The sequence below is a fragment of the Actinia tenebrosa genome, unplaced genomic scaffold (assembly GCF_029948245.1).
Source record: "Actinia tenebrosa isolate PJP-AT-01 unplaced genomic scaffold, QUT_ActTen_1.0 PGA_scaffold4__44_contigs__length_22323623, whole genome shotgun sequence".
In the NCBI taxonomy this organism is placed as follows: domain Eukaryota; kingdom Metazoa; phylum Cnidaria; class Anthozoa; order Actiniaria; family Actiniidae; genus Actinia; species Actinia tenebrosa.
In genome coordinates this window covers 9,191,531-9,218,001 of record NW_028292581.1, presented here as the reverse complement: position 1 = coordinate 9,218,001, position 26,471 = coordinate 9,191,531, and the positions used below count along the sequence as shown (strand labels likewise).

Genomic DNA, 26,471 nt, shown 5'->3' with positions numbered 1-26,471 from the left:
TCAAGAAAGCGACTAAGGAAAGTGCTGTACGCCATTAGCTATGCTTTATAAAGTTTGCTACGTTTGCCCCCACGGCATGCATCCTATAACTCAAGGTTTTTTCTTTTTTTAGTAGAAAGCGATATACACACTTCTTTGCTGAATGTCTTTCTTTATTAATAGTTTTATTTTTCCCTGTCTATACGTGGTGTTTGAAAATTTGTTCAATATTCTAACTATAATTTATTCTATCTAACTTTAGCTTTAAGCCTTTATAGCGGCTCAGGATACAAACTATGGGATTAGAGCCACTACTGTCAATATGAGGCAAGCGGCCAACTTTTCTTGGCATTTCAATTGATTATGTTTTTACTGCTACGGCGGCCATCTTGAATTATGATGCCGAGGGGCAAACAGAAACATTTAGAAAGCATAGTATGCCGGGTTACCTCTTTAAAATAATTATTATAATAATTATATAAAATAAGTCTTGGTGTTTCAAATATTGTTCTAACTACCAACAATCCAATTGCTTTTTCGATGTGCTTCTCATTGAAAAGCGTAAAGTTATATAAAGATACCGTGACAGCAGTGTAGTCTAATAGTTTTTCCAATTTTCCAGTTGCCCCCTCGGCTTCTAATGTCTCAATTAAAACAATATAATTCAAGATGGCCGTCGTACCGGTGAAAAGGTCTATCAAGATGAACGGTTTAGGTAAATTTAAATTCCCTTAGGAGTTATATGGCTGACATTAAAGTGCTTATAAGCCTTTACACAATATTTTCAGAATTGATTCTTTAAATAGTGAATAGTTGATTGTGAAAATAATTCGTCATCTGAATGTCGGGTCTTTGAGATACGAAGGTTTATATTCCCAATATGTTAATGACTATGACGTAACATAAGGGATTTGAGTTATTTTGTGGCAACTTTTAATATTGAACGCTGGACAATTTTTGAAAACAAATTTGTAAGAACCTTTACGTGAGTCACGAGTAAAAGGGTGATGCTTTTAAAATACTGTAATCCAGAACGAGTGCAGTGTTGTATATTAAATGTTCCCTTATGTTACGTCATAGCCGTTAACATATTGGGAATATAAACCTTCGTATCTCAAAGACCCAACATTCAAATGACGAATTATTTTCACAATCAACTATTCACTATCTAAAGAATCAATTTTGAAAATATTGTCTAAAGGCTTATAAGCACTTTAACCGTTTCATCCGAATCTCTCATTTACTCATTCCTCTTCACAGAACCCTTGCTATGGAGTTTTTTCCATAAACTACAGCGAGAAAAGCATTCTCTTGTTCAATAAGCCAATCATATTTCTTTTCCAATAAGCTGGGGTAAAAAATAAGTTGAAGGGAGAAAAAAATGTCTCTATATGTGATAGACAGAAGATGAATGTGTTTATACATATGATTTCATACATTACTAATACTGCCACACTTATACCTATAAAAATGAAAGCTTGTTGACAGTGTTGCAGGTTATTGCTAAAAAATAGTTGAGAATATTCTGTGCTATCAAAACTGGTCAGAAACATCCCAAGCGGTACTCTTAATCCACTGCAGTGTTAATAATGAAGAAATAAAAAACACACGCGCACGTGCTGCGTGCAGTTACAAAGCACGTGGGGGTTGGCAGAAAACGAGAGAAGTGTTAAGAGAAGCACAACGCGAAGCGGAGTGCTTCTCGACACTTCTCGAGTGTTCTGCCAATCCCCAAGTGCTTTATAACTCCACACAGCACAGCAAGCAAGTTTTTTATTTCTTTTATAAAATACAAATTACAATAACCGTTATTTTAGATAGGAATGAGGCAACTGAAAGTGTGCGCGCGTGGTATGTGCTCTCATAAAGCACGCGCTTCCATCCAATCAGAACTCGAGTTTTATAACAGTTATTTCATAAGGACGATAAATATGCTACATTCAACATGCTACGACAATTCTGCGATTATTTTATTGAATGATATACTTCATCATATTTATAGAGCATAACTAAATACTCTGCTATAGCGCAAAACCCGATAATTTTACGTTCACTTTTCTGTGAAACCGTCTGTTTTACCAAATAAGGCACTTGCCCGCGCATGCGTATTGGTACAAGAGATTTGGAGCGGCGTTTTCTTGCCAGTTATCCCTAACCCCTTGCTTGGCTATGGCTAAAGTGCCCAGCGAGCAAGCAGAGCATCGTTGCTCTTTACAAACTCTTTACAATATACAGAAATAAAAATACACTTGTAAGGCTATCCCAGGGGCTATACAGAAGACTTTCTAGGGCAAAACTATTGTTGAGAAACTAAAGAAACTTTGCAAAAAGCTCTTTGGCAATTTTAGTAACGAAAAATAAAACAAAGACATAAAAAAAGTCGCTTCGAGTTGAGTCCGTATTGAAACTCGCTTTGATCTGCCAAACATTACTACAAGAGGCTACCAAGTATAAATTCTTTTATTTACATTAGTAGCTTTGTATTTAATTTAATTTATTTATTTTGAGTAAGTCGAAAGGACTTTCATTAGCAACAACGGCCTCTAAAAAATGTAGACCCAAACGTCTTGCCAAATTTCGCTCATGAAAAAACTTTTTTTTTCAAATATGATAGTTTTTTTTCTTCCATAGCATGAACAGTTAAAATATCATTGATATATTCCTTATGATAGGGATAAAAACGAAGACTTGTTTATTGTCACTTCAAGACGTTGCTTAAAATATACTTCGAGATCCTTGCACAAACTAGTCTCAAAGCGTTGCGTGACGACACTGAAAGCGGCTGTGGGGGAGACTATGCACAAACTTGTTCCTTAAAAGATTATCTCAAACAGGATTGGAACACTAACACGAAACTTTGGTTCCAACCCCAGCAAATTGTACAAGGGCATGATAGTAGAATGCTCCGGAGTAAAATCCCAAAAGCGAACATCAAGCACAATTTGAAGGACAAAATAACAATATTTGAATCTCACGAGAAATTAAATTCAACCTTTTTCCTTTAATATTGAGTTGATTTATTTTCGATTTATAAAATAATTGGTATACTACGCGCGCTAGGATTGGTTGAAAACCATGTTTGATGAGAGTGTCAAAACACGCTATCGTCATTTTTAATCTATCGCGCGCGCTCATTGGTCAGTTTGAATAAGACGGCACGTAGGGAGAATTTACTTAGACTTTGCTTTTTTTCGATCTTTTCGCGCGTTTGTTATTTTATAAAACAAATCAAAAACAGTTTTCTGTGTTTGATACTCTGATCAAAACACTTGGGATGTTGGGAGAACACTCGAGAAGCTGGAAACCACTCCGCTACGCGTCGTGGTTTCCTACGCTCCTCTCGTGTTCTCCCAACATCCCGCGTGTTTTGATCAGAGTATCAAACACGGAAAACTGTTTTTGATCTGTTAAATCTTAAACAGAAAATGGGTTTATCTGATACATTCCTAAAATCCAATATTACAGAATTAAAAAGCAGATTTGTCTACAAGCTTTATTCGTTTATATGTTCACAAGCTAGTGTCTAATGTAGTTGCACTATAATAAAATTCATAATTAACCACACGCAGCCCGGAAATATATGCATTGAAACATCAGGTGCCGGCGTCCATAATACAGCTTGGACTGCCTGTGGTTGGATGGCAGAACAATAAATTTCCTTTACTCTCGGGAATAAACCCTTGTCAGCACGTCAGAATGAAGCTCAATTGGGAGGACATAACAATAAGTTTCCAATTCTCAATTGAGCTACTTTGAAGTCACATGCAAGGAGTTTATTGAATTCTTTCTCATGTAAAACGATTGTATTGTTGCTGCAACAACAACATGGCTGTCGTGACGTGGTGGTGCAAAGCCTCTATAGAAAGTTGAATCATGAAACTTTGACGTCTTTATAGAACCGTTGTTGGTTGGTTTTGAAAAGTATTTTAACATATACAAAAATATAGACTTATACCAAGACGTTTTCTTTACTGCATCATACGACAATTCTCACAGTTTTGTCTACAAGAGCTTTGTATATATATTTTATTGATATATGTCTAAGACAGGGTCTAGAGCTTTAATCAGACTTCAACTAGTGACAAATGTAAAACGAGAAAGAAAATGCCCAAAATTGCCAAACAACTTTGCAAAGTGACACAATATTTATCATCAATAATCCTGACAAAAACACCGAAGAACACATTTAGATTTTTTTCTAGTCGAAGCTTATTCCTAGTGAAAACTTTTCAGTTCTTAACCGTCAAAAACAATAAAATTACAATTTCTTATTCATTTTGTACAACTGGCCATCCTAAATCATACCTGTGAAGTCCGCGTTACCTGTGCCTGCGCTTCCATTGTTATAGTTTTGATTGGAAATACTCGTGGAGTTCTGAGTCTGTTGATCAATTGGGAGGTTGTTTAGTTCGTCGTCTAGAACGTTCCCTAGTTCGGGGAGCGGTGCCGACGAAATAGTTAGTGACTGCGGATTGAAGTTTGAAGCCGACTGTATGTTATTATTTTTTTGAATTAGTTCGTTGAGTTCTCGCAAAATATTCTGTTCGGTGTATGAAGTAGTTGAGGATAAAGGTCGCATCTGATGCCTCTGTTGCTGCTGCTGTTGTTTTAGTTGTTGCTGCTGCTGCTGTTTTAGTTGATGTTGTTGTTGCTGTTGCTGCTGCTGCTGTTGTTGTTTTAGTTGTTGCTGCTGCTGCTGTTTTAGTTGATGTTGTTGTTGCTGTTGCTGCTGCTGTTGTTTTAGTTGTTGCTGCTGCTGCTGTTTTAGTTGATGTTGTTGTTGCTGTTGCTGCTGTTGTTTTAGTTGATGTTGTTGCTGCTGTTGTAACTGTTTCTGTTGTTGCTGTTTCTGTTGTTGTTGTTGGGATCGAAGGAGCTCGAAATGCTGCTGGTCTTGCTGTTGTAGTTTGTGTTGCTGAAAAAGTGTTTCCTGTTGGCTAAATGATTGTGTTGCTGTTTGTGGTTTCGTTCCTTGCGGCGGTATCTGATACGGTCGTTGTAATGTCGGTATTTCTGGGCCAGACTCTTGTTGCTGTTGCTGTTGCTGTTGTTGCCAAGAAGACTGCCTCGACATCTGTCCCTGCTGCTGTGTCCCCCAATGCGGACGAGGGGAAGCAGAAGGATGATACGAAGAACTTGTTCTATCAGAAAAGACGTTTGCACGAGTTTCACTCGTTTCTCTGTTCATATTTGCATTGGTCATGGAAACTGGGGCCTCTGCCTTCACACTTTCCAAGCCAGAAGAGAATCCCGGGCTGCGTAATGGGCCACTCCTTTGATAAAGTCCAGACGATTTCATTTGCGAGTCGTTCGTAAAATTCGACATGTTTTGAAAGCAGTCAGAGAAAGGCGTTTGGGGTTCGGTTGATGTTGGTGTCACCACTTCTTGTTTTATTTCCTGTCGAGGAATCAACGTACTCATAACGGATGCATTGCTATCAAAGTCACTACCAAAGCTCTGAGAAGTTCTAGTATTGTCACTGTCATCAATACTGTCTCCTAACAACGATTCCACGATATCAAACATCATGTCATCACTTAACATGTCGCTATCTTGACTTGGCATGAAAGCCAATTGTTCTAGAAGAGTTTTAGGCTTCCGTGAAGATAATGTCGAGCTTTTTGGTTTACTACTTTGATAGGAATTGGGTGATGTTGCTACCGCAGGCGCGGGAGGCATTCTTTTATCTTCAGACAAGCCAATAAAGCCTTGCTCAGGTCCTTGGACATAAGCTACTGTTGGCTTTGTTGACGTTGAGGTCGAGCTCCCTGTATACGTAACTGAGCCCTGCGAAGCTGAAGAAGAACTGGGCATTTGATATGGGTCATTATCTTGAGTATCAGGAAGAACTGTAATAGTTGCAGTCGATCTGCCAGGTTTATTGCACATTTTAGACCCGCTCATATTTATATTTACACACTGCATATGGCTCAATCTAGGGATCTTGCTGGGAATGTTATTCTCGAATAAAGTGGTTCCGTAATCGTAAGTCGTTCCACTTGCAGGGCGTTTACTAGGACCCTCTGGTTTAACGCTGCTTGAGCTCTTAGGAAACTCGGAGGTATTACTGACAGCTTGAGAGCAGAACTGTAGAGACCCAAAATCGCTTTGCATCTCGTCGTCTTCAACTTTCGGCAGGACGTTTCGGCCAACTTGGAACTCTGTTGTAGATTCGGGAATCTCTTCAATGTAACCAGCGATCGGCCCTAACTGAGAGGGCGTTGCCTGATAAATCGACTGAGCATTTCCAGACACGACAAAATCGATGAGAGATCGATCAAAGGTCGACATATCGGCATCAATAATATCAACAATATCTTGTAGGTCTTTATCTTCGATATCATTTTCCGGGCTGCTTTCTTGGTCCGATGTGTTGTCTATCCATTTATGATGCTTGGACCAAGTTTTGAGAGATTCGTTGAATTGGTTGCTGTAGCCTGTACGCTGAAGAGCCATTTGGTCAAGCACGGTTTGTTCTGGAACCAATTTATCGGCTACAGAGAGGAAATAGTGAATTAATAATTGAAAAAGATAACTAGCTAAAAACTAGTGTGAGCTGCGTCGGTGTTTCTAATGAAACAGTAATGATGAGAAGGTAAATTATACACCGTGAAAAGATGAAAAAACTTACTAAAGTTAAACTTAGTAAGTTTTTTCATCTTTTCACGGTGTATAATTTACCTTTTCATCATTAATAATTGAAAAGTGCGTTAACAAAGGGGGATCGTAAAGTTGGTTTTGTGTATGGCTGACATAAAGCACGGGCACATTGCAGGAAAGATAATAATAAGAATAATAATGGAACTTATATAGCGCACATATCAAAATTCATGGCGCTTAAGATGACATCCTTTAAAGTGCTACTCTGACGAAAATCGCTCAAACTTGGATTCAGCTGAAACTTCCTTTGTAAATAAATCCTTAATTTATTTTATTCCTATGAAGCCCAAAGGGTGGCTAATGTGCGTATTTCACATTACTTGTGACTATAATTTATATTTTGAGGTGTTTGGGTATTTCTTTCTCCCTTTACTACTGATATTTTGATCATAAACTACAAAAGAAATGTATGGAGCGATGTTCGATGTTGAGTGTACGACGTCACAGACTCCAAAAAATAATCGTAAAAATATCATACTTTCATACTGAATATCGAGAAAACACTTCATACAGTGCTTATTGGACCTTTATAGAGTATTCTTAGGAAGTTTCAGCTGAATCCAAGTTTGAGCGATTTTCGTCAGAGTAGCAATTTAAACAAATGGCAGAGCGCAATGATTTTTCTCCATCATTAAAATTAATTAGCAATTGTTGTTTTTCGCATAGATGGAGGCGTACAGCGATACTTTATGTTCATGCTTGCTGCAAGTATTCCAGAGTTACAGCGCATACCAATCACACGTCGCGACAAAATAGAGTTTTGGTGGACGTCAATCAAAGTTTTTCCACGACATTGTCAGAACACACAAACGTTTGGAGGGCACACGCCTATGGAATGGCATGACAACGCCTTGATTGACCTCCCTCCACCAAAACCTACTTTGTCATCACGACGCCCAAAAGAGATAGGCGTTCGAATCGATGGGAGATTTGATCGACGGGTAATTCTAAGATCAAAGAATAGCTAGAATGACTTGTTCCTTATTATTATTCTCGTCAAGGACCCAGTGGACGAAACCATCTTTAAGACCTCAGTTATTCGTGTTTTAAATAAATGTATGCCCACAATTCCTTTCGGTCTTGGAATGACCTATTCGCCACTTTCTATACATTAGTTCAATGGTCAAACGAAAGCACTGCGGCGAGGCTTCACGGTGATTTTAAAGGATTATTCAAATTTGAGCCTTGCAGCCTCGACTGAATGCTTTGTATTTGACAGCCTTTTTGAAATAGATGTTTACGTCTATTTTTAAAAAATAGGTAAAATAATATGGAAAAAATTGTACTTACAAGTAGCGTGCCATTTTGGAAACACCATAATTTGGTCATCAATAAGCGCATCACTTAATTCGCCAGAATTATCAGCTTCGCAAGGAACTTCAGTTAGTTGTGAGGTGTCGTCCATTTCTGGCTTGTCTTTGAGCTGCGCCATTCCCAACACAACGCTACGGTGTTCCACATCACTAGAAGGTAAAACAGTGTTAACCAAGATCGCGTTAACTATAGTAACAATAGGTGGCAACAGCAGCACCTTATTATAGCTGTTATAAATCTCGCGTTCTGATTGATTGGGAGCGCGTGCTTTATGAGAGCACACAGCATACGTGGGCACTTTCCAATGCGTCACTCCTATCCAAAAAAACAGTTTTTTTAAAAAACTTGCCTGCTAAACTGTGTGTAGTTATAAACCACAAAATCCACCAATACCAGTAACACCAATGCCCCCACCCCCACCCCCACAACCAAATACATCAACGGAACACACTATCCACCAATACCACCACCACCCCTACAGCCATCCCCACCACTACCACCACCACCACCACCAAATACATCAACATCCACCAATGCCAGTAACACCAATACCACCACCCCCACTACCACAACAAATACATCATCAACCGAACACACTATCCACCAATACCAGTAGAAGTAACAGTAACAACAACGAAAACAGGATGACAGTATTACCGCCAAAACATACAAACAAAACAAAAAAATAATTTTTAGAACTGATTAGGAAATAAAAAAGTTGGAAACGGGATTGATAGATTTGCTCTTAAACGTTATAGATTTGCTCTTAAACGTTATACCTTAAAATGTAGTTGAGACACAACATTTGTTTGAGGCCAGGGTTTGTTGGATGAGGAATGAGCGATGCTTTAGTCTGCATCCAAACCCATCCGCCATTCTTATTCATCCATCGGTAGTACTTGGTCCAAACTTGACCCTTCGAAAGAACTGAAATTATGACAAGAAAGATGATTTATTACATGTCATTGCAGCAGATTTCTTATTACAGCTATTCTCAATCACACGCGCCCTCTAGCGATTGCCTCTGTCGCGACGAAGGAGGTTTTGGTGGATGTCAATCACAAGGCGTTTCCATAACATTGTTGGAAAACACAAAGCTATATGGGCACGTGCCTATAGGATGTTATGGAAACGCCTTGATTGACGTCCACCATAAGATTTTCCGTCGCGACAGAAACAATCGCTAGAGCGGCGCGTGTGATTGAGAATGGATGTAACACGATTCTTAGCCCCTAGCTAGAAGATATGTGCCGTTCATAATCGAATAAATTACGAAACTCAAAACTATAGATTTTTCTGAGCTAGAATATTGCTTAAAAGCATAGAATATACAAATTTAATCGTTTTTTTCTTTCGGGGGCGGGGGGAGACTCGTAAATCATTTTACAGTTGATTGCCTAAAAAAAAAATTCTCAAATATTAAGAGGAATTTTTTTTCAATAATGAGCAATAATGCCAAAAAGCGCCCAAAACTAGACTTTCGTATGAGTTTTGATCCAATTTTCGTTTTGGGTTAACACTTGAAGCCTTTTTCAAACAGTTAGAAACTGATGTACAATGATAAAATGCCTGTTTGAATCGGTAATTTCAATTATACAAAGATGTTTTCTTGCATTTTTTGTTAAACTGTTGCTTTGTCAGGTTTTTCTATAGAAAATATATGAGAAATAAGCAAATGAAGGCCTAAACCTCATTTTCGAATAAAATTTTTGCTTTGGGTTAACACTTTGATTTCACTTTCATCGGTCATCTCCGCTTCCAAACAAGTTAAACTTTCTGAATAACAAGATTTTCGCCTTGTACAACAGCCTTTCTTCAAGAAAATAGTTTTTGGCGCTCACTGCTTGGATATAATGATCTCTTAAAATGATAAATGAGTTGTATTGAGCACTGCTTCCGCAGGGTGCCGATACCCTCGGAGCATTGAATGAAAAGAGCCAAAAAACAACCCACGATAAATATAAAAGAAGTCTGGCAATAACTCAGCAATTTATACACAAAGTTTTTATTCTTTTCAGACGAGGGTTATCTGGGGTTTGGCAATTAAGAGTCTTTACAGGAGTCTTTCCTTGTCTTTTGTTACTGCACCTGTCTGGAGGAAATTTCGAAACTAAGCCAACGGTTTGTTTGTACTTTAAGTTTCTTGAAGCACGTACGCCGGTAGACGTTAACAGCACCATGTGCTGGAATAACGAACGCGCATGTGCAAAACCTTGACCAAAGTGGTGAATGGTAAATCAGTGAAAGGTTTCTTTATAAGAGAATATCAAGCATTCTTGATTAAAAAAATCAAGATAGTGCAAGCATTTTATATGAGAATCAAAAACCCGTTCTAGAAAATGATTGATCAATTGGAGTAGTTTATCTTTTCGAAAAAATAAAAAAAAAGTAGCTGGCACTCTTGAAATCGATGTCCGCCATTAAAAAAACAGACATTTTGAATTTCAATTATTTTGCGTATTACATAAAGCGGGTAGTAACATTACTGTTTACATCGCCCACAAAAAGAGCTTTACAGGGAAAAAACCCGCATTTTTAACAGTTGTTACTATAATTTACTTAATTGGTTTGGGAAATCGAAATTTTTGAAGTTTCCTTTAAATTACAAAAAGAGAAAGCTTCGCCTAATCCACAACACGTACGCGTCAAATATTCTTTCCTTTTACTACACCTGAACAAACGAAAGAACAATTCCGGAGAAGTACTCAAAACTCAATCTGGATTTCTTTGGGGTTTGCGGAGTATTTCTCAGACTACATAGCAAACAATCTTAGCTATTTCACTAGGTTTCTCGTTAAGTTTTAAGATAAAATTCAGCGATAAAACTTTACTAAAAAACATAATATTACACGACATTTCGACGTTAAATGAACGTCATTATCGAGTTAGTTTTTTATCACTTGATAGTGACTGAATTTTATCTTAAAATGTTACAAGAAACCACTTCTTATCAAGATTTCTCGTTAAGCTAGACGATATACGTGCCAAAAACATTTGGCGCCTTTGACTTACATTTGGCATGATGGCTTTGTATGAGGGCGACGTCTCCAGCATGGTAGAAATCATATGCTGAGATACCAACGATGTCCTTGGCTAGATAATCCATAAACTTATGAATCCTAAAAAAGAAAAAGTCAAAGATATCGATGTTTTTGTTGTGGTTGTGTTGGTTTTTTTTAATACACCAGAACCAAAAAATAAAAAAAATTCGTGAAAAGTCTATTTGACAGATGGACCGTAATTTGCAGGCTAGCTACAATTATGCAGAACAGTAGATAACCACTAGTTTTGATCAACGTAAGCTTAGTTGATTACATTAGAGCTAACTAATAGATCTAATAAGAGCAGTTTTAGCATATGTGGGAAACATACGGTACTGACTTACAACACGCACAGGACACGACATTCCGTAGTGTGTGTTTTGATTAGTGGAAAACGTACAGTGCGTACACGGTACGACATCCTGTAGGCCGGTTTTCGTATGGCTGTGGGAAACATACGGTACTATGATGTAATGTCGTCTCATTCTACCCGATGGACTTACAACGCGTACACGGTACGACATGCTGTAACATTGAAATGGTTTCCCATCGTCTTCTTGTTACGGTCACGGTGTTTTGGTACGATACATTACGGCTTTAAAGTACGGCTACCAATTTGTTTTAACGGCTCCCACTCATACGAAAACCATAAGGGCTACGAATTAGGTGTGTCGTTTCCCACTCGTACACTTAAAAACTACTAAAAACTACTCTATTTGTCGTTGTCCGTATCGTAACATACCTTCCTTCACAATAAACGATTTTCAGGTCCATGTTAACACGACTGACAAACATATTGCATTCTAGTGGTAGTTCATTGATATTCATGGTTGGAACTGGCTGAGCTAACATCACAAACGCTTTTCTTGCAGTTTCTTGATCGTCTGACGCGTAGTCCTTAACGCGACCAACACAATGCACTACCTTAAGTCACAACAGAAAACAATGGTATATTACATGTCATATATTTGTTTGGTTTGGTTTGAAGCGCAGATTTCACGAGAAAATGGAAAATGTATCAGAAAATTCCTTCAAATGGCCAAGATTTTGGAAGTATTTTATGCAGGCATCTCCATAGCAACAAGATGTCTGATCCAAAAGCGCTTAAGAATTCCTTTTTAGAATCTTTTACACTTCTTCAGATATTTTGTCTAACTTAATTCCCATCAAGCTAGATATGCTAAAGATTGTTAAATGAGGAAAACTCAATCAAGATATCATAATTCATATGAAAAAATGTCAGTCTAAAACCGTTATTTTTATTAAGCCTTTTATTCATGCCGACAACTTTCAAATTTCAGCTTTCTTTCGTGCAATATGGTTGCTTGGTTTAAGTCTTTTGACAATACCGTGTCTAGGAATCCAAGCAATTCCAGACAATACATAATGTTTTGCTACAGAATCAAACAATACCCAAAGAAAATAATTTATGAACGTTATACCTCCCAAAACAATGCTATAGCAACAAATGCACAAAAACAAATTCATTTTCTTGCCTTAATAATCAAAGCTTTTTTCAAAAATGACAATACATAATAAAAGAAAGATCTTCTTTGTTCCTTTGGATTTTCGAAATTAGTTTCAAGACTTATGTTTGTTTTTTTTTTCTTTTAAACAATGATAAGACGTTTCAGGTTCATGGAACCATATTTGAACAAATGTGTTTTCAACATTAGTTTCAAGGCTTTGTTAAGGCGATTTAAGTTCGTGAATCCATAATTAAACAAATGTACCAATAAAGCAAAACCAGTTTTAGACGTTCTAGACTCAGTGTTGTAAATGTTCTCAAAGTGAACTTACTTTAAAGCCTGATGATTTTGCATAAGATCCTCCTCGTCTAACAAGAGTGCATTTCATTCTCAAGAAGAATGCTCTAGGCTGATGAATGGGAAGAGTTCCTGGTCCAATGGCATCCCCTGTGTTGGAAAATAATCGAACAAATTGCTTCATTTTCCAATTCCTCATTCAATTCCAACAGAATAAAAAAGAGAAAAAAGAGAACTCTATATGGGAATAAAATAAATGAATATAAATCGTTCTTGTTTTACAAGGGTGGCAGTTGATAGCCAAACTAAAACAGAATAAAAATGGGCAAAGAGAGAACTCAATATGAAAATAAAATAAGTGAATGTAAATCATTCTTGTTTCAAGAGGTTAGCTTGTGGCTAACAAACCTGTGGCAATTGTTCCATGGTAAAATTGGAATTTTAAAAGTTGATTATTGCCGAGAAAGGAAAACTGAGGAGCCCACAGAAAAACACTGAAAGAAGAGGGCAACAATCAAGCACTGATAAACTTGTGGCCCTCGACAGACTGCCATATTTCACATGGTCATTGAAGACGTAATAAATATTTAACTATTTACAGATATTTTAAAAATTAATGCAGCATTCAATTACTCTTAGCAATGATTTAAATATGGGTGTGAAGACAACTGTCTAATAATCTCTACCTTGACTGAATAAGCCACTACCACTACTGTTTTGACAAGAAAAGAAATCTTGACTGGTTTGGAAAGGAGGATCACTTGGCTGCGTAGCGGAAGCTTGTTTCAGTTGGTCATTAAGGTCACCATGATCTTCAACATGCACATAGTTGTATATGTTGCCACCAGTAAGTTCAACCTACACGAATAATACACACATTATAAAAGAAATAATTAATCTAGTCCATGAGCTTTGAGTAATGAACAAAGAGCAACAAAGAGCGTAAGAGACCATGGAGAAGAGGTTAAGGTTATTTGAAACATGGCTGATTAGGCAAGTCATAGCATATTTTATAACACATTTAAATTTTGAAATTAAAATATAAATGTAAAGTCTCCATGTTCCAACCTTATGACCTGTGTACTGTTTGTACAAGGTGGTTGTAAATCATTTTTTTTACAATCGGAAATCAAGCATTGAATTCAAATCTTATTGCCAATCAATTGGCAGTGAAAAACCAAATTTCAAAATGCAGCTTGCAGCTACCGAATTCACAGAATATGGAAACCGCAGTAAACCAAAGTTTTCTTAACTTTGCTCTTGGATAGACAATGTCATAATAGAGCAATGATCTTACAACTGGAAAAATTAATGGATGCATGCATGGAACACGTAGGCGACATCAATGCTATTTTGCATACCTGTGAAAGACCTAGATTTATGGAGACAGTCTCTGACACATACAGTATCTTGCCATCTTCTGCAAGAACTAGAAGGAAGCCCTCAAGAGCCTACACAAGAAAAACATTAAGTTACAAGAATCTAAAACTAGACATTTATGACAACTTTATTCAAAATATAGTCACTCTGATGTTTCTCTAACCCAGACAACAACAGATAAAGTACATTTACTGAAGTCTTCTCTTCGATCAATTAAATGCCCAACGGTCTTTGTTTTTATATTTTTGATTGTTAAAAGCTTGCCAAAATCCTTACCACTCTTTTCACTGCTACGTACTGATAAATACAACAGTCGCAACAGGGAAATAGGGCATTACACTGCCGCCAATCAGAGAATATGAAGGTACCAACCAATTTATTTGATTGACCAAAGTGTATTGCCCAATTTCACTGTTGTGACTGTTGTCTTGAACAGCGCGTAGCACAGAAAAGAGAGGTAAGTCTAGAATTTCTGAGGCTGCATAAACTTGAAGACAGGTCAAGGTTTGAATCCAGAACCATCCTTCTAAAGTTAAGTAAGTTTTAATTACATGTAAAAGTTGTGCTCCTGTCTCATCATTTAGAGGAATTCCTTCAGGACCTTCCCTTTTCTTGAAAGCAACAACTGCAAAAAGAAAAAGAAGAAAAAAATTGAATAAACGACAACATGGAGGGGAAGCCTAATAATGTTGAAAGTATTAATGAATGGTGGAAAAACAATCTGAAGAAAATGCAACATGGTTACAGCACTTCCCAATCAGAGGCATGGAATCAAACAATTTTATGTCTAAACAAAATGAGGTTTTGGTGGATGTCAATTTAAGTGTTTCCATGACATTGTTGGGAAATTAGTGTTTTCAAGAGCACGTGACTATGGAAAGTTGTGAAAACGCTTTAATCGATTTTCATCAAAACCATCATCAAAAGTTTGTCAAAACGGGGGAAAAAATGCTACATCATTCCAGACCGTGTCATTGAATCCCTTTAGTATTATCTCTTTTGCTTATTTACTAACACTGTCTTCTTTCTAAGGTTATTTTGTTTATTGAGCACTTTTTATTCAACATTACAATTTTACATTGATATCATTCATTCATTCCTATGACCTTTTTTATTAATGATATGATAGGCATATATATTAATAGTATCTGTAAATAAATTGAATAACAAGTGTAGGACAGATCTTAGACCTCAGCAAACCCCGGCCTTTTTAACAGCTTGTTGTGAAATTGGTTTTTGCTGTAGCCAGCCAAGAATATAAAAGGTTACTGATTCTTTATTGAAGGTAGCAAAAACAAAAAACAAATTTCAGTGAGCAGCTTGCAAATACCAAGTTTACAGAATATTGCAAAAACCACAGTAATACTAAATCAAATATATTGAACAAGAAATTTCAAAATACTTGAATCTTACTTTCAGTACTTGGACCTGGAGTTGGTGACCCGGGTGGGACAGCATCTAAGATGGCAGAAAATATTTCATGAGAATAGAAAATATCTAAACCAGTATAAAAAATCCGCATTATCATTGTTATGATCATTGTTTTCATTATTGTCTTGCACTATCCAGAATAAGGATGCAGCTACATACTAACAAATATTGGACTGATCTAAGTCAAGGCAGGGCTAACTCACAGATCATATTCAAATTTTGAATATGTTAGGCTTTGCAGAGATAAAACCAGATAAAAACCATCCAAGAAAGAGAGAAAGCTTGTGACCATACTTAAATGAAGAGTTCAGAAATTGAAACTACTCACGAGAGACCCCAGCAGTACATTAAGAAGGAAGCATCGGATTCCAAGTATCAATAAGAATTTTAACATTTATACCACTATACCTGCTGCAGTTTCAGAAAGTGGTGAAACACAAGTTTCTGATCCATCTGTTATCTGTCTTTGTGGAACTACAAGCACAAAATAAATATAGAATTATGTAAACAAGTTAAATTATTATCTGATAAGAACTTATCTTTGTAAACTTGTGGATACTTATGTGTGGTATAACGTAGTTATGATGATTAATTAATATATGAGGACAGACCAGTGAGATACAGTCAATGTCATTAACATTGTCCACCGAAAAAAGACATTTACACATTTAGACTAAAAGAAATATCACATGTTTCCTCAAAGGTTCTGGCATAAAACAAATCCTGAAATACCATTCTCCATCTTAAATCCCCACTAAATGGTTGGGGCATTCTGGATTTTCGATTCACGAGTTGAATTTTACATTTAAAGTTCACGCTAACACACACGAGGCAAAGAATACATAATGAAACACGGGATATTTCTTTTAGTCTAAATGTCTAAAATTGTAAATGTGTAAATGCCTTTTTTCGGTGGACAACATTAATGACATTGACTGTATGTTTCTCAGTCTGAAACCATTTTAGCATTACATAGGAAAAAGTCAGAACCTCTTTGACTTCTGACTTTTTTGTAGTTAAGTTTGTTTGCATCGTTTTGAACAGCACTTCAAATTGCTTAACACCAGAAAAATATGGTCTTGTGGTCTTGTGTAAACAGGATCAAGAAACTATTATTAATAATAATAATAGTAATTATACAGCTTCTCATTATTCCCATATAGGTAACTGTCCAATTATGTTCTTAATTGGACAGGTCTTATTGATATGGGATTAATTAGGCAGCTATATAATTAATAGGTAATGGGATTTTATGCTCCCCAATCAAGAAATAATTAGACTTGAAAAATTCCTCTGACTGCCAAATTGGACTCAGCCTACGGCTTTATCCAATTTTGTCAGTCCTCAGAATTTTCCTCGTCCAATTATTTCTTAATTGGACAGCATGGAGTCCTATTACATACACTAATATTTTTAAGCTTGCGCATGTTTTTACAGGAAAAAACATATTCCTCCCCCTCCCTCTTCCCTTCCCTACATTTCTCTTTCTGCCTTTTTCTTAAACATATAAGCTTGTCATTAGCTACAATACTATCATTACTACTATTATCCTCATGATTATTAAACTTGAAAACTTAAATGTTTATTATGAATGCTTCTGCTTACCAAGGCCAGAAAATTCCCTCATGCTCAAGTAACTAATGGTAAGCCGTATGATTGAAGCTTTGTCCAGCTGAGATGTAATTGCTGCAGGAAGTGGTAAGAGCTTGGCCAGTTCATCGAACTGAGCATTTTCTTTTCCCCTCCTGTTTCTGGCGGCATTTCTGGACCTCTCCTTGCGCATTTCAACAACCCTGAAGGATAAATACCAAGCAAACAACACATCTTAACTAAAATATTATCGAAATAGCATCTGACAATGGAAGTAGAAATAGTTAGTGCAAGTAAAAAAAAACCTTCAGTACACTTTCTGATGATTACAAAAACAAGTGATCTGGATAGGCATTATATAAATAATCATTATTACCGGTATTATTACTATTATTATTATCATTATTGTTAATAAAATGCCTAAAAGACTAAAAGAGTGATTATTTTACTCCAAGGTTCGAAAATTAAAACAATCTTGAAGGGCATGGTATTAATACGAAACAGCGGGGGCACAGACACTTGCCATAGCTGCACAACAAACATCACGATATGTATGTCTAGTTAAACCAGACAAACTCGAAAATCAAAACGAAAACCAACGAATTGTTCAATGCTTCAGTTATAACAAAGAATGAATAGAAAGGCTTTTAGCGATTGGCAAATACAATTAATTTAAGGAGATCTAAGGAATGTTCGAGGGATTTTTCACCCAAGCTAGCGCTATCCCAGGTTTTTCGATCAACAACAATCGCCATCTTAAATTGTAAGCTTAAATGTGTTTTTTTAAATAAGGGATTTAAACATGACTTGATATGAAGGGGGAAAACGAAGATACAAAATGTTGAATTCTCAACACGGACTAGTAGTTGCGGTGTATATTAATGTTCTAACTGTTGAATATGTGCTAAAAGAGCAAAACTAAAAACCGGAATCGTTGAGTAAATAGCCTTGTCGATTCCGATTGATTTCGACAAGTTGAACAAACACAACATGGATCCATTTGTTCTTTTTTATCTCTCCGGACAATCTATGTTTTTTCTGCCTTGTGAAGTTTTTCTTTCAAAATCGTAACTGTAACACTACACAGATGACTTCGCTTGAACATCGATGCTTACATCATAACAAAAAGTCCCGAACGAAAAACCATTTAAATGTACTTTGTTCAATTACGATGTACTAAAAATGTAATATAGAAAAAAGTGAACCTGCATATTTAACAAGGTAAAATAAACAGATTATTCCTTAACTTGCGAAGAAATTCTTAAGAATCTTTCAGCCGTGGTTCATGGCTTGGTTGCCGTAATTAATATTGGTCGCATAAACCTGTGATCGAAATGAAAGCTCCGCAAATCGTAAGCGAGAACGCATATTGTCGATCTAGCTGGTAAATCTTCTTATTCTTCGGTTTAAACATTTAAAATCATCGTAGATCACTCGAATGTAAATCCTTAATACTGCGTTTGTTGATCTTATACAAAAAAAATGCAATACTTGGTAAAAACGTGGTCACTTGAGAGCAGAGCGACATACAAGTATGGCATGGAGAGATACAGACAGCCACGGTTTGTTTTCGTCTTGCTGCGAACACTTAAAAAACAAAAATTATAGGAAAGAATCTCTTCAGAATACACAGCTTGCAACTTACAGGCTTTGGGTTTTCGCAAGAAAAAGTTTTACAGCATGACAGTTGTGCAGTGACTTAAAAAACAAGGGTTGTTTATCGTTACATCACGAGTACCAGCCTTACCTGACATTATCAGTACTTTTGGTCCTGAAACAAAACAAAAATGAAAAATCAATCAAAAACAAGAGTTAAGAATTATTAAATAAACAAGCTATGTCTTCTGGGACGCCAGCTATTTGAGAAAACGACAGTTCGGAAGATCAATACATGCTTGTCTATCGCTCACAACAAGCGGGTTCCGACGTATTTCACATATAGTTCTCACCGAGGCTTGTGTTCTTGCCGTTTATCAGTCGGCATCGTACGAGCCGATGTCTTCTAAAAAACTACAGCACGAACGAAAAGGGCTGCCGCATGCCCTAATGATGGAATCATTTAGCGTAGTAGCTCGGACAGCAGTGAAATCCTTTAAAAATCAAAGCAATTTGGATGGCATATTCAAAATGGCGATTGTTTATCCGTTCGGCGAACTGACGGCTGTGTGCCCACTAAAACCTAGCTAAACCTGATTGGACGAGACAGCCGTATATAAGCACGTGACATTGTACCAGACTTGGAAATAGACATCTCGACAATTTAGTACAAAATGTTCGGAAGTTATGACCCACAAAATCACGAAACGTACGGAATGTAGAGTAGAAATCATTTGGCCCACTAAATTTAGTAACTAAGTTTATATTATAAGTATTCACTTTAGATACAAACGGATACAAACATTTATTTTGCAAAATTCAAGGTATAAAAGTTCTTTCAGACGAAACGTCTGAGAGCACTAAAAACTAATAGATTATACAGTTGATATAGCCATTTCAAAAAAGGTTGGTAAAGGTTTTGCTGCATGTTATATGTTGCTGACCTAGACTGTTAACGCTAGTAATTAACTGTCCCCCTTTTCCGCCCAACTTAGTCCAGTTTTTTCCCCACCTTGGATTCCTTGGACTTACGCGCGGAGGCAGCGAGTGCTAGTGATGACTTGGTTTCAAATTTATTCAAATGTCATGTAACAAAACATTTGCATGCTGCAGCACTGAAATGGTTGCCCCATCATTTTTGCATAACTCATGCAATTAATTAAACATGCAGATATTTTTAAAGTAACATATATCACTCTCTACATCTATTTTCCTTATAAACGTAAAATCTCATCTTTTTTTCTATTGGAGATGGCTTTTGAATGGCTGCCTCAAACTTATCCTAAGCCCACAAAGAATCATTACAAACAAGTAAGTTTTTTTTAAATATCTACAAATGCATTTCTTAGCTTAAAGAGTGGTTTTTATAAACCTAATACAATTTAGTAGCCCCTAATTCCATTGTGTTCTTTTGTTGTCTTTTTACTTTCACACACTAACTAATGGTATTTGTTTCATGGCTCTATTATATCTTTAACAAACTCCATACAGTTACTGCACACTATTATTCGATCGACACTAAAATTGAGCTTGGGATACCTGTAAGCTTAGCAATCAGTATGTTGACACTAAAACAAGAGGTCAATAGTTTGTTTTACCACTAATGTAAATTTTCTTGCTTTCTGATTGGTCAAGGGCCATGGAAAATAGGATTAAATGGCAACGAATTATGTCAGCAAAATATGAAACACTTGCACACGGAGCCAGCGAGTGGTTGAAACAGTTTTTTCTTTCAAATATTTTCCATGTTTTTGTAGCACCAACATATGACATCGCCAACTGATAAACAGTTGTTACATAACTTATTTTTTTGACCAACTGAAATTTGTTGAAATACCTTGTGACTTCAGACACTTACATGTACAACTTTTAACTTCTATCCAATCCATACATAGTTAAAGCTAGAGCACTATAGAAGAGAATGGAAAGGGAATGCTGCTGCAACTTAAAAGAAACTACTTATTGATGCGCTGCATGGCGGTTTAAAAAATACACACGTTTTACTCATTGTTTATGTTGTTTACGTTTTATTTGATTGCATTAGAGTTCCTATCAAAAAAAGAAATATTACAATTTAACGATAAAACAGAAAATGATCAAACAAAAGGAAAGCAAAAGAAATAGGAATAATCACTTACAAAACATATGTGTAGTTTAAGACGGTCAACGATGAACTGAATTGAACCTAACTGAACTGAACTGAACTTAGTATAAATTATGTACACATATTTAAGGTCTGAATGCGCACGGGAAAAATGTGTTTATTCCAATCTAGCACTAGTTAACACTACCAGTGCAAAACATGGTCTTGTCTGATTTTTTCCATGAAAGTTTGATGCAAAAAAGTACACTTTTAGTTCCAGTGGCAGATATGGGAGAGGTCACAGGCTGTCTGTGCAAAGATCCTAAATCTGACCATGAAACGTTCAAAAATGATGGCTTAATCACAGAAAACCAGAGAGCCCAGAAAAAAGCTATCAATTCAAGGAAGAGACCAAACACTCTCTTCACATCTAATGGGGATCTAAGTCCCCTGTGATGAGAGGTGAGTGTACTACCACTAAAGTCACCCTCGATTCCCCTAAATAACTATTCCACAAATTTACATACAGTAACTACAGTGATGTATAACAAATATGGCACCTAATAGACCTCTCTGGCTTGGGGTAATGTTTTCCCATTTCAGACCACGTGTCATTCCCTTGAGAATAAGATTCTTTGTTTGAGCTGTATCCATATTCATGTGTCTTCTTATGTGCAACCGAGTGCAGAACCTTAAACAAAGAAATGATACTCTAGGGAATGACACGTGGTCTGAAATGGGAAAACATTACGTCAGAGCTGAAGAGGTCTATTGCCAACGAAGTTGGCAAACATAGAGGAGTGCCTCATTTCTTTTGTTCTAAACTTGTTTTCACAGATTACACTCCATCAAAAGGTTGAGAGGGCATTGTTTTGGTACTGGTTTTGAAAAACCTGTTTTCGTGTAAATGTATCTTCAAACGATTACGAAGTTGGTCTCATTTTTGAGGCCCATGGTATGTGGCATGACAAATTTGCTGTTGCACAAACTTTTATAGAAAAAATCTAGAAGATCAATTAACTTTGAATGCATTTCCTCACTTTTAAAACACTCCCTTTTAAACTTTATTACTTCGTTGGCAAAATCTGATTCCCTTTTTTAAGAACATATACAAACACTAGGTCTCAATTTACTTTACTGATAAGTACTGTATGACTAGTATTGATTATTATACAATGTACTCACTATCTGAATTTTCATCAGCGTGCGCCAGTGATAGGCAGTTATCTGCAAAATTGATCCTGCATTTAGGTCAGCAGAAAGTGGTTATCTGTAGGTTGTTTTTTTAATGCATTATTTTGAGACCTTTTTGAAAAATAAAGTTTACCATAAAGTTTCTATCTTTGTATTATCAGTTGACCAGCTTGAGCAATATATAATAATATCATTATTAAATTTGGTTTTGATGATATCCAAAATTATCAATGTCTCGGCTCAAAACCTGATCCAATAATTGTTTATGATATAACAAAGACAAAAGCCAGCATTAATTTTGCCAATCTTAAGTTTTGAATCCTAGGTTTTTTAAAAGCCAAAAAACCTATGCTACTCTGGTAGAGTTATTTATATATTAGAGATATTTATATTTGAAGTAATGTTAGAAAGTGTCATGTCCATCAATGACTTGATTATTGAATACATTAAGTTATCCCTACTTGAAATGTGAGAAAAACACTGCAAGCCTACTAAATGCTATGGTTTTATTCCTTAATTACATCGACTTTGAAACAATAGACTGCTATGATTCCAAAATGTTTTTTCAAAGTGCTTATTATTATTCCTTTGGATGCTAATTCTTATTAAAATTATGGTATCTATTATGTTTTGTCTAGATGCTTAAGGGTTTGAAAACTCAAATTGTGCCTTTTAAAAATATCTAAGTAATTTGATTAATTGAGCATCATATAAAGTTTTGTATTTATTTTCTTCCTATTTTCTTATTGTCCTCAATTTAGTACTATTGAGAATATCTTGTGGTAAAGACATAATGTTTATTATGAGCTTTTACAGTTTACAGTCACAACATGAACAGCTGCAAACATCAATGACACTCATCTGGTTATTGAATTACTTAGCATGTCATAGGTTAAGGTAAGGGGATTTGAGAAGTCTCTTAACTAACCAGTATTTGGGGGACATTAAAGAATCTATTGGACTGCCATCACGTAAGAGTAGGGGATTCCTTATCTCCCAGTTTAACATCATATTGCTGTTGAAGGCATAAACAAACTTATTACTAATCACTTCTCATGATCGTAAGTCGTAAAGTCCTTTGCTGAAAATTGATTGTAAATAATAATAGTATTATAAACTATAATTACTATTTTAAATAATAGTAATAATTATGAGCCCACTGAGGAGCATGCATATATAAGAATATTGTTGTTGTATCTTGGAGATATCAAGGTTTAACTCCCAAAATGTTAAGAAGATATAACTAGCTAAAAACTAGTGTGAGCTGCGTTGTTTCTAATGAATCTAAAGTAATGATGAAAAGGTAAATTATACACCGTGAAAAGATGACGTTTCGGACGTTTCGGATGCTAGTCCTTCGTCGGAGTAAGAGAGAAAGAAGTAGTAGAAAGGAGTGTATATATGATAGAATAAGACAAAAGAAACCAATGAGAGCAAGGTAGGCAAGGAAACAAAAACAAACAATCAAAAGACAAAACTAAAGGTTAGTTGAAAGTAAACTAAAACTCTCTCAATGGTAGTTGAGGAGCATTTTGCTTATGAAATATTGGTGTGAAATTGTGTTTTTGATGTTGTTCCTCCTGAAACACATTTTCAAACTACATAAAATTTCAATTCTCTTCTTTCGCATAGCGCATAATGCTTTGCTTCATGTGGGGTAACCAATCAAAAAACTGTCCCAAATTGAAACTTTCCTCAATTTGAATATTATACTATACGACATGCTTTTATCTATACAATCAGTTTATTCATCAAACATCAAGAAATTCGGCATTACAGAAAATGCATCAACTCACAAAAAAAATTTTTAATTTACTTTAAACTTCTTCAAGCTTTTACTTTTTCTGTTTTTTACTACTTCAATGTATACTATGGATATCAAAGGAGGTATTTTCAACATTGTCTGATCAGCCTTCAGCAAAATAAGTGCAGTTTTTTTCCTCTGATTACCCCCCATAGCTGCAAAGTATTATGGGTATGGGAAAATAGAGAATGGTTAACTTGTTAAACCTGATGGTGTTGCATCCCACTAACTCTCAGCTTGGGCTACCTGTGAATTAACAGTCTGTATATACATGCAATTTCTCACATTTCTGTGTGGCTAATTAATATTTATGTTAAAACCACCTTGAATAGGTTGCATGTCATAAATCTCATTACGTGCTCTAAATAGGTGTCAAACACTGACCACCATGTGCTGTCAACCAGAAAGAATACTATTAAAAAATTGTGATTCAGCTGATGAATATTCCCCACGAGACAGGAAATGATGTCAAGTGAAATCAAGCAATTACCACATTATAAATTTATGTAAATTATTTCTTATAACTTAAAATCAATTATTTTTTGTGAGCTTTCTTGACAGATAACCAAAATAATTCCATCAATAAATCTCACTATTGACTTTGATAGCATTTAAAAGCCTACATAGGAATTAAGTTATATAGGACCTACATTTTATAAACAACACAAATAATAACAATATCTAAGTATGTCCTTTTTCTAAATCATAATAAGATTTAGAGGATTAAGCAAGTCTGTAGAAAAGGTATATTCTATTATACGCCATTCAAACATGATTTCCAATCTGATTGAAATCATAGGAGATACACTATATGTAGATTCCGTATATTGCAAAACTATCCTCCCTCGTTCCTCCCCCTGATCGATTGTAGATGACAAGTATTGATAAAATGCGTCCACTAATTTATCTAAATAAACTCAGTCTGTCGATGTCCTAAAAAAATATTAAACATAGACATCTTTTTTTCTTTAGATACACTTAAGATTTATAAAGAATTAAAATTCGAATTTGGATAGTAGATCTTATAATGAAGCTTATATGAGCTTACATGAGCTAACCTTATATATCAGTTCATAAAAAAGTTCGTGCTAAAGTGTTTCAATCGTAATTGTTCAAAAAAAGTTAATCGTTATAAACTATTAGTGAATCTAATTCTCAAGAAAATCCAAAGAGCCGAAAGTGTAAAGTATGTATTTACAATATAAACGTAGAAGACAAGAGATTATTAGTCGCACGACCTGGGGTCCAAGTCCGGACATCGATCGGATAAGGCCTAATTCCAAGTCTTCATGCATAAACAAGTAAGTAAGGTACGAATATAAAGGCAGACTACGATCACGAAGCTTACTTACAGAAGAAGTGATTTGCTTACTGGAAGACTACTTTAGAATCGGATGTAAAAGGAACGCAACAACCTTCCTGACTGACCCATAGATGATGTTATTACAAGGATAATCACCAACTGCTTTGTGGTCCATAAACTGTGTATCAATATGATCGATTTTACCAATGCCAAGTTGACGATTGCTTTACAGGATTAGCAAATATGAAACTGCATCGACAGTAAACGATCTTAACAAACTAAAAAGTATGTTTCAAACCTTCCAGCCTTCCTCTTTGTCGAGTGCTTCGTCTCCGGTTGCAAGTCGTGGACGTGGTCGTAGAACGGGTCTTCTTCATCCATTTTCGCCTTCGTTAACCAAAGATCAGGGTTATTCACATTAAGAATATATTCTCCGAATAAAAAGGTTCAAATCTAGGTCAGATTTCGTGGATATCCTCTTTAAAAGCTTTCAAAAACTCCCTTTCCAATCATTGTGCGCTAACTCCTCCAACTCCAAAACACGACAAGCACCATCATCGTATTAGAGTTCAATCGATAACTCTCCGGATAATATTCGCCTAATATTCGATCGCCGAGCAGTATGCGAGAAGAAGCGGGCAGGTGAATGCGCGTCTGGGACGTGACGCCGGTGACGTATCCTATCTGCGTCCAAAAGTGCGTTAAAAATATATATAATTTCTTATTTTATCTTTACAAACCTAGTAATATCGCTTCCAGACAAAATTTAATAAAGAATAAAAACATATAAAAACATACCGCGTCTGTACGAAACCTATTAGATTGCCGTAGACATACTGGAAAAAGCAAAAACTTAAAACAATTGACGCAAAAATAATCTTCAGTGGGTGTTTTAAACAAACGGACAAAAGCACGGCGGAAACGATGGTAACAGTTAGAGATCCTTTTCTTAATAATAGTTTATTTAGATTTCGATCTAAACATGTCTAAAGAAATCTTCCCTTCCCCGCTTTTCATTCAATCCATTTCAATAATTCTATAAGTTTCACTTGAGACAGAAGGGTTTGGTATGTTTAGGCTAGTGTTTAGCGTCATCAGGAGAAGTGCCCCATACAGGACCCATACGATGATCGTTAAAGAGGCCTTTCTTTCTCTCTTTTTCGCATTAGATGCTTTAAGCCTTCCAAATTAAGTTAACTTTTTTATGGACGAGATTTTTGATGAACGAAATGTTATTAAATTTTGTCTAGGGCTTGATTATTGAATGAACAACATGTGTGACTTTGGCGTCACTTTAGCACGAATGTTTTCTTAATTAGGTTTTCAAGG

The 26,471-nt window shown here is 36.0% G+C and overlaps 1 protein-coding gene across 2 annotated transcripts; it reads right to left on the bottom strand.

The window, feature by feature from the left end:
- Positions 1 to 131: 131 nt before the first annotated feature.
- LOC116296954 (uncharacterized) lies at positions 132 to 25,711 on the bottom strand. Of its 2 annotated transcripts, none has more exons than XM_089036371.1 (14): positions 25,441 to 25,711; positions 18,910 to 18,933; positions 17,178 to 17,365; positions 15,981 to 16,046; positions 15,555 to 15,599; positions 14,693 to 14,766; positions 14,123 to 14,212; positions 13,448 to 13,619; positions 12,796 to 12,911; positions 11,738 to 11,919; positions 10,967 to 11,073; positions 8,734 to 8,881; positions 7,931 to 8,103; positions 132 to 6,474 (listed from the first exon to the last, which is right to left on the bottom strand). In XM_089036371.1, the coding sequence occupies exons 1-14, from the start codon at positions 25,521 to 25,523 to the stop codon at positions 4,274 to 4,276; spliced, it is 3,669 nt and encodes a 1,222-aa protein (XP_088892497.1). In that variant the 5' UTR covers positions 25,524 to 25,711; the 3' UTR covers positions 132 to 4,273. The 2 variants fall into 2 exon arrangements, with proteins under 2 accessions (XP_088892497.1, XP_088892498.1); XM_089036372.1 differs by lacking the exon at positions 25,441 to 25,711 and adding an exon at positions 19,112 to 19,344.
- Between the last annotated feature and the right edge of the window lie 760 nt (positions 25,712 to 26,471).

Excerpts from the sequence above, each read along its gene's own strand:
- LOC116296954 (XM_089036371.1), bottom strand. The coding sequence starts at position 25,523 with ATGGATGAAGAAGACCCGTTCTACGACCACGTCCACGACTTGCAACCG. Across the intron at positions 18,934-25,440 it reads ACAAAGAGGAAGGCTGGAAG|GACCAAAAGTACTGATAATG; the intron begins GTTTGAAACATA and ends GTTTTGTTTCAG. Across the intron at positions 16,047-17,177 it reads GAGGGAATTTTCTGGCCTTG|TTCCACAAAGACAGATAACA; the intron begins GTAAGCAGAAGC and ends TTGTGCTTGTAG.